The 8,488-nt window shown below is 40.6% G+C and overlaps 1 protein-coding gene across 2 annotated transcripts; it reads left to right on the top strand.

The window, feature by feature from the left end:
- Positions 1–387: 387 nt before the first annotated feature.
- Positions 388–6,881, top strand: pi15a (peptidase inhibitor 15a). 2 transcript variants are annotated; one of them, XM_042510650.1, is made up of 6 exons: positions 388–496; positions 641–954; positions 1,897–2,015; positions 3,423–3,555; positions 3,640–3,755; positions 5,309–6,881. In XM_042510650.1, the coding sequence occupies exons 2-6, from the start codon at positions 691–693 to the stop codon at positions 5,442–5,444; spliced, it is 768 nt and encodes a 255-aa protein (XP_042366584.1). In that variant the 5' UTR covers positions 388–496; positions 641–690; the 3' UTR covers positions 5,445–6,881. The 2 variants fall into 2 exon arrangements, with proteins under 2 accessions (XP_042366584.1, XP_042366585.1); XM_042510651.1 differs by having other exon boundaries at positions 388–552.
- Positions 6,882–8,488: the final 1,607 nt, after the last annotated feature.

Genomic DNA, 8,488 nt, shown 5'->3' with positions numbered 1-8,488 from the left:
GATTGAGGGTCTGTATTTTAAGATAAAGTTTCAAATATGAACATAAATTGCATCCTAATTGGCAACATACTTCACAGCCACAAAATGCATAATAAATATTTGCTTTTGAGAAGTCATTTTTTGTCATTTAATATGCTCTAATCCACCTTTGTGTAGTTTATTAATCAATTGTTGTCCTACACCTTGCAGCTGCGCAAATGTTAAGCAGATGTCGTGATGAAATTGACCAGGAATCGGTTAGGAAAAAAATTAACTTTGTTTCAGGTGACAAGGAGGAGCTGCGCGTCTACCTCCGAGGCAGGCGCACTTCCTGCATCGTCCACTGCAATAGCCTATATAAACCCCCAAAGACCGACTTCTCCTGAAGCACTCTCAAAGTTTGCAAAGCGCAAAAACTGCTCACTTGCAGCCCTCCCTCCCTCCAACCCATTACTGAGGCTTTGGAGGTGACACAGCCTTGGCAACGCAGGCACAAGGCACCGCTGCGCGAGAAAAGGTAGGACCAAAGACTGTATGGAGGAATGTCACCGGCATTTCTGTCCAGAATTGCAGGTTTGAAGCTTTGTTCTAGAATGCCTGAACTGTAGTACACCACATTTGCGCGCACCACTTTAATTTTTCCTTCTTGCCTTCTTTTTAGATCACTCCAAGACGAGGGATATTCTTCTTTCAGTTTCCTAAAAAGCAAACATGAAACGTCAGTTATTTGCCATAGACTTCGTACTTTTGTGCATATCTTGCGGAGCAAGTGCACTGGCCACGACTATTGCTCCTGTCTCCCTGCCAGCCGCCAATTTCACCAATCTTGGCGCAGCGCACAGCTATGGAACAGACACCACGTCTAAAACCAGGAGGAAGCGTTATATTAGTCAGAACGACATGCTGGCGATTCTTGACTACCATAACAAAGTAAGAGGGAAGGTGTTTCCACCAGCATCCAACATGGAATACATGGTGAGTGAAAACTAAAAATTTAAATCATTTGAATAAATCTCTAATTGATACTCCTGTGGCCATGCACTGTATGCTTCCTGTATTTCAGTAGATTTTTATGCATGTTCTGCAAGTAGCCAAACTGCATGCATCAAGTAAAATTATTTGCCATAGGAAGAGATGGAGAATCAGATTTTATGAAGCACAGTCACAAATGTCTCCAAGTTTGTTGGCACCTTCAGCTGTTGAGCAGATTGCACTGCAGGAGACCACCAAAGTAGTAACTTCCAAAGGAACAGTGGTCATGTGTGGTAAGACTAGCCCATTGGAAGCATGACATGGAGAGAGCAGTAGCTGTTACTCGATTGATAAGTCCCAAAATATCTGACTCTGACTTATCTAAAGCTTATATTTTGAGCTAAAAAAAATTATGTTGCATGAAGCAGTATAATGCTCATTTTACTTTGAAAGGATATTCCAGCAGCTGCTTCAACCAAAAATAGCAACTGAACTGTATTTCCATTTTTTAAAACCTTTTTCCTCTGTAACTGCACTGGTAAAAATCTGCAATGGAGGCATCTCCTGACAAAACTACTGTAGAATGACATAAGCAGGGAGAGTCTCTCCTCCTTGCTCCAGTTACAATCCATTCCCAGTGACACCATACAGGAGTGTGGCTGATGACAAGTGTGGATGGATATCTGGTGTTCTTAAGTTTCGGCTTTCCAACTCCCTGTCTATTCAGTGAAAAGTTACATTGGACACTAGGCAACTAACTTTCTTACGTAACTGATTTGATGGATGACTTTTGCGCCTTGCCATGGCAACACCTGTAACAGTGCTCTGAACCCAAGTGCCGACTCTTATCTCACATCTCGCTGCTGAATGAAGATCTAGTGTTGATGTTTTCCATCACTTATGTAATGGGTTTCTATGTTTCCATCCGTGTCCCTGTGTATTTAGGTGTGGGACGACACCCTAGCTAAGACGGCTGAGGACTGGGCTCATGCCTGCCTGTGGGAGCACGGGCCACCTCACCTCCTCAGGTTCCTGGGTCAAAACCTCTCTGTCAGGACAGGACGGTGAGTGACCTTTGACTCCCCTCCCCCTCACTGACATCTGCTGCTCCTCTTAGGGATGTCTCTCTCTCTTTCTCTCAGCAGTCATGGTCGTTGCCTTGCCACCCCCTTTTTCTTTTCTCCTAAAGGTGAACTGTGACCCAGTGACTGCTTGAGGAATGCTCCTCTGACCCTTCAAATAAACAAAAGTTGTGTTTTCAGACATGACCCCTGAGGACAAAAGCGCATCCCTTTAGTGGGTCTTGACTTTCCATTTGGAAACACAGGGCACCTTCACATGTTCCTACACTTTTAGATTTTATTGAGGAGCAGCATGAGATATTTTCTTTTGACCGTTCCTTGTGACTCGCTGAGAGAACTACTTAAAAGTAGCAAAATCTTCCTGTTGACTTGTAGACAATAATACAAATCAATGCTTAGATTTGTTTATTAAGAAATAGTTATCTACTTTAACTAACTTGACTAACTTTTCCGTTAATTGGAGGTCACCTGCTGGAGATCAAAACTTTGATAATTATTATTCTGTACATTTTTAGAGCGCCTGTGCCATGATGCAGCTATATAATTCTAGTCACCCTTAAACCCTAATTTAGATTGGTGCAGAAAACTTTGTTCAGTCACATCCAGGGTCATGGGGGTCTGCAGTCATTTTGCTCTGTCAGGCCAATGTCCCTCTAAACTGAAATAACCCAGTGCCAAGAAGTACTAAATGTCAAACGATAAATGCATTCAATCGTTTTTGCATCTGAAGTCTGAACCTGGACCATCATGACTCCCCACTGGATCAGCAAACTTTCTGTTGTTGTCATCTTTGGAGTCACTCTCCTTCTGGCAAGTTCAATGTCTGCCTGATTAGCAAGAACTAACACAGCAGCAGCAACTAACATCCAACACTAAAATGTTTCATTTCACAGTTTTTGATGGCCCCGTCCACGATGGCACAGCATTTTAGATTTCTCTCTACTCGAGCTGCATGTCAGTAAATACCATAAAAGACACAGAATACATTTGAAATCATAACTAATTAAATTGAAGAGTTGTTTATTTATTTATTTTAAGTTGCTGGTACTACATTTCAGTAGCTTATGTATACTACAGGAGAATCTAGAAGGAACACAAACATAGAAAAAAAATATCAAATGCTACACACACTGGGACAGGACAGAGATTTGGACCCAGGAGCTCTACAAGTCAGTGTCTTAAAGATTGCTGTGTTTCCAAACCCTGAATACATCTGCAGCCAAACTGCACAACTACCTCTGACTAATTTTTGCTAAAATATATTTATTATTGACAAGTCAGTCAAGATTGATTGATGTCTGGTGACAAGGTCAACCCATATTAGTTGCTTATCAGCAGCTGTAGCATGTACAGAGCAGTTTACTGAGCATGTCTGTCTTCTGTTTACAGCTATCGATCCATTTTGCAGCTGGTGAAGCCATGGTATGATGAGGTCAAAGATTACTCCTTCCCATACCCCCGAGACTGCAACCCCCGATGCCCTCTTAGATGTTACGGACCCATGTGCACCCATTATACACAGGTACACACAAAAAAATCTCTTGAATATAGTATAAATTGGTTTAACAATGCCTTTAACTGGCTGCTAATCTGCCTTTTTCCGCAGATGGTGTGGGCAACATCCAACAAAGTAGGGTGTGCTGTTCACACGTGCCATAACATGAACGTATGGGGCTCGGTGTGGAAACGGGCGACGTATTTAGTTTGCAACTACTCCCCCAAGTAAGTATACTCTACTTTAATTCTAATGAACCTATCGACCTGATGACGATAGGATGACGACAAGCCTAATCCTGACACAGACGGCTCTGTTCTGTGCTGAGTTGTGAAATGCCACCCATGTTGTTCGGGAGGTTCAGATAACCTCGATACAAGCCTGTGAAGCGGTACCATATAAGCAAAGCTCCGGAGAGCCATGAAACTTAAGAAAAATTCTCAAAAAATTCCAAGAATCAAAGCCTGTTTGGACTTGTGACTGACTTGTGACCCAAGTTCTTTAATCCCACTGGTTTGTGACATATGCATGGGAAGCAGCTCAGGACAACAATGACCTATTTTAGCTTACTAATTTAAACACAGCCTCCTTTTAGTGAATTTTGGACCAGGCTTTCTGCAAATGTCAACTTTCTGCAAATTGGCACTTGCATCTTGAGTCTGGATGGTGTCAAGATTGAATTTAGCTGTTTTCCATGCACACCTTATAGCACTCTGTCTCACTAATTCACATGCTCTTTTCTCATTTGTACAGATTGTTAAGTGATTATCTGCTCTTGACAAAACCATCTCATTTTGACATTATTTCAATATAATCTCAAAGTCTGTCCTATGGTCTTCTGGAGCTTTCAATCATATTACATGATCATCAGCATAAAGATTTTGAACAGCTGTCATTTATTTATAGATTTCCATTTACAAACTTAATTTTCAGATGAAAATTGATGAAGATCATGTGTAATGAGTGAAAATTCTAAAGCAGCAACTAAATGGGCATTAAGATGAGACTGTTTTTTCATCTGCTGTTTTCAATACTAAGAGTGAACGTCAGTATTCTCCTCTTTGAAACCATAGACTGTATATAAAGCCGGACAACATGTTTGCACATCTTACCAATGTACAACATGAAGCCAAAATATCACACATTTGGCCACTGCCATCTATGCGTTAGTGGGCAGTAGCGATATCTGCGGAATAAGTTTCCACAATACACCCGTCCAACCAATCACGAGCAGCACCACTGATGACAAGTGCACCAGTTGGCACACAGTTGTCAGTCATGTTGTCAAATCCCCCTTAAGTTGCATCAAATTATGAATTTAAAACAAAAAGTTGAAGAAATATCAGTTAATGTTTTTATAAAGTGACCTTTGTGACCTAAACCACCTTTTGGAAGATTTTTTTGATGTGGACTTGATTTTTTGAGTTTAGCGCTCGTCCCATCTGCTAACATAGAGGAGGCAGGTTTTATAAACTATACTGCAGCCAGCTACCTGGGGGGCAATGAAGATGTTTTGGCCTTGCTTGTGTGGAGCTGTCATGTCGACCATCTTTATATACAGTCATCTTAACTATGTTTGAAACTGACAAATAGTTTCCCTAACTTATTCTTGATAATATGTATCTTGACAATAGAAACGAATTCATTCATCATCTTCTACCCCTGCATTTCAGGCATTTTTAGACTGGAAAATATACACTGATTAGAGCTCACATCTTATTAGAAAATAACTCTCAGGTCACATCTACCTCCATTGACTCTTTATATTTCTGTCTTTTAGGGGCAATTGGATCGGAGAGGCTCCCTACAAAGTAGGCGTGCCCTGCTCTGCCTGCCCACCCAGCTATGGGGGCTCTTGCAGCAACAACATGTGTTTCCCCGCTCTCAAGACAAACTACCTGCACTGGTTCAAATAAACACAGGTTTCCTCTCGATATAAGCTGACAACCTACAGTACCACAGAGACATTATTTTAATCCCGTAAGGATTTGCACAACAGTCGTGGACCACACTATTTTGTATATATGGGCTTATTTAAAGACACAAACACACATCTGATGGCAGCAGACGATTTTGATGACTTGTAAATAAATTGTAAATTAATTTGTTACATTTGAAATGATGAAGTGTAATTTATGTGTAGAATGGGTCCTTAAACACAGTCTATACTGTATGTGGTGCTGCATATTTCACTTGTTACCACTGACAATGTGGTAATTAAGGGCATAACAGGATCATAGCTGCTCATACCTGCTCACTTTGGTGCTATGGGCATCACACCTTCATGTTGTGTGCTCTGCCTTCACAGGAATGCTGTGATATACAGATCAAAGCTTTTGACCTCAGAGGGCAAAACCTACACCGGCAGTGTCAGCTTTGTAGCTGCTATAGGTACAACACACTACAGACTCAAAGTCTATTGCAATTTCCATTTGTGCCTTGCAAAAGTGCTCTTACTTCAAACTGAAAATTTACAACAGAGGGAATATACATTATTTAGATCGGGTCTTTATTTGTTGTTGCCTCTGTTGTCAAAAGCCCTATTTGTTACAGCATTCATACAGTGAATCTGCAGTTTTAATCTGCACTGATTAAGTTGTTTCATCACACAAGTTTCATACTCTCACAGGTTATTTATGCTAACAAAAGCACATTCAATAAATCTGACCCACGTATCTGTTTTATAATCATATTTGTATATTATATACCAATATATTGATATTGGACAAATCTATTGTTTATATTTTGTTATGATCACTGATGTAGTTTTCGGAGTTAGGCACTTGAGTGCACCTTAATTGTTTTCTAAATTTCCAAAATACAAGGAAATTATTATTTTTTTGTACATGTAGATAATCATTATATTCTGACTATCCTAAAACAAGTACTATACTGTAAGTTATTCATTTTTATATGGGAAAAATATTTAATTGATATTCATTTTTTATTGTTTTGTAAAAGGATTGTAAATATGTCTGAGCGATTAAAAAGTACTGAATATGGTTCATTTGCATGTCAACTTTTATAATGTTGAAGGAAATTGACCATAATGTTAAGTTACTTGGTACATTTCTATGAACTAAGCACTAGGGTAATATTGGCAAGCAAATGCCTCAACACTTAACTTTTAACTGCATTAGATTTTTTTTCCCCCAAATAGGGACAGTTCAGCAACACAACAACGACAAAAAATGTTGCCATTGACGCAAACTTTAGTGGTAAACTATGCATGAAAATAGGAACATTTTCCGCACTGACTGTTTTTGAAATTGACATTAACAACAAGCTATTTGTGCAATGAACTGCGCTTTTCCTGTTGCATTTTGTATTTGTAATAAAATGCTCTATTTTGATTGTGTCCTTTTTTGTTTTGCACAGTTCAGCCCGTACCTTGCCTCTGGCCAGAAAGGTATCATTGTCCATTGTCTGTGGCTGTGTTTATCTGAGTGCTTCCTCATGTCTGATACTGATTAGAGGCTCTGCCCACAGTACCACTCCAGCTCTTTGATTCTCAGCTTTCACTTTCAATTAAAACAGTGCCATTGCAAAGTCCCACATCCTGCGTATCAAAGGCTGAGAGGGAGAAGAGAAAACACGCTGGGGCTACATCTGAATCCTAATAAGAGAAGGTTGACTTTGGACCCAGCTGTCCATGTCTACACAAATGAACAGACAGCTGATAGGGTTTCAGGGGACCCTCTTGTTTGAGTTTGTCCAATGAAACCGTTGACCTCAGAGGGAGAGACAGGGAGCAGGGTGGAATGCTAGAAGCAGAATGAAGGAGAATGTGTGTCACTACCATACATAGAGACTAAATCAAAATCTGGGCAAGAAAAAAAGACAGTCTTAAAAAAAACTGACAGCATCTACAGCTCTAAAATTATTGTTTGGAGGATGATAAGAAAGTAAGAGAGTTGGTAAGAGGGACGAACATAGAGGAAGAGCCATAAATGTTCTGATGTGTTGGGCAGATGCTGCAGTTTTTGCTCTGTTCTCCAGCTGGGATTGCAGGATATGGTTCTGGGCCAGCTTGCATTAAATTTATATGCATTAGATCAACAGGTTATCAAGCAAAACAAAAGACCATAAACATCTGTATTAGTTCAAGTGCAATCTGGGTTGCAGAAAACCTTTTTCCAGTCTGAGCTGCACTCACATTTTCATGCTAAACATTGCATGGCGTGAGGGTTGTCAAACCGCTTCCTGCACTTTATTAAGAAACTTCATCTATGCAGCCAGCCGCTAACAGACCAGCACAGTCCCAGGAATCAGCCAGCACAGAGTTTTCGAGGAACACATTAGTATGCATGGGAAAAATCCTTCTGTCTGAGCAAATGACTGACCCCGAGCCAAACAGATGATTGGTGGATATTTAGAGGGTACATCAGTGGGATGAGGAGCAAGATGTTTTGATGAGTTAGACAACCTGCTGCTGACATTTACTTGGCTTTTCCATCAGTAGAAGAGGCAGAGCAAAGGGTAATGATATGGATTTTTGGTTCAGGATGAAAGCAGCGTCTGCTTGTTCAGTGATAACAACAATGAACACCTGAATGTGTAGTGTAAAGATTCACCTGTCCCAATTTCAAATAAATTTCAACAGCTTTCATCACTTACACTCTCAATGAACCACCCACCACAATGTCAGTGACACTTGAACTAACAGAGCCTACACATCATCTAAAGCTTTTACATTCTACTTCAGGGATACTCAACATGCTTTGCCGGGGGGCTACTTGCAGCTACAACTAGCTACAAGCAGTCAGAGTAATTTCATTCACTGATGGGCTGTCCCGACATGCTGAATTCACAATAAAACAAAAGCAGACAAGGGCCAATGGTGCGGGACAAATCGAAGCAACTATGGAGACAGACACTCACCAATGGCCCAACGCTGACCATCAGCCAATAGTCTGCTTGGGCCTTTAGATGAGGCTTGCGAGAGTAGACAACGGGGAGA

Source organism: Plectropomus leopardus, chromosome 21 (assembly GCF_008729295.1).
Source record: "Plectropomus leopardus isolate mb chromosome 21, YSFRI_Pleo_2.0, whole genome shotgun sequence".
NCBI lineage: Eukaryota > Metazoa > Chordata > Actinopteri > Perciformes > Serranidae > Plectropomus > Plectropomus leopardus.
This window is presented reverse-complemented; position numbering and strand designations above follow the sequence as displayed.

Excerpts from the sequence above, each read along its gene's own strand:
- pi15a (XM_042510650.1), top strand. The coding sequence starts at position 691 with ATGAAACGTCAGTTATTTGCCATAGACTTCGTACTTTTGTGCATATCT. Across the intron at positions 955-1,896 it reads CATCCAACATGGAATACATG|GTGTGGGACGACACCCTAGC; the intron begins GTGAGTGAAAAC and ends CTGTGTATTTAG. Across the intron at positions 2,016-3,422 it reads CTCTCTGTCAGGACAGGACG|CTATCGATCCATTTTGCAGC; the intron begins GTGAGTGACCTT and ends TTCTGTTTACAG.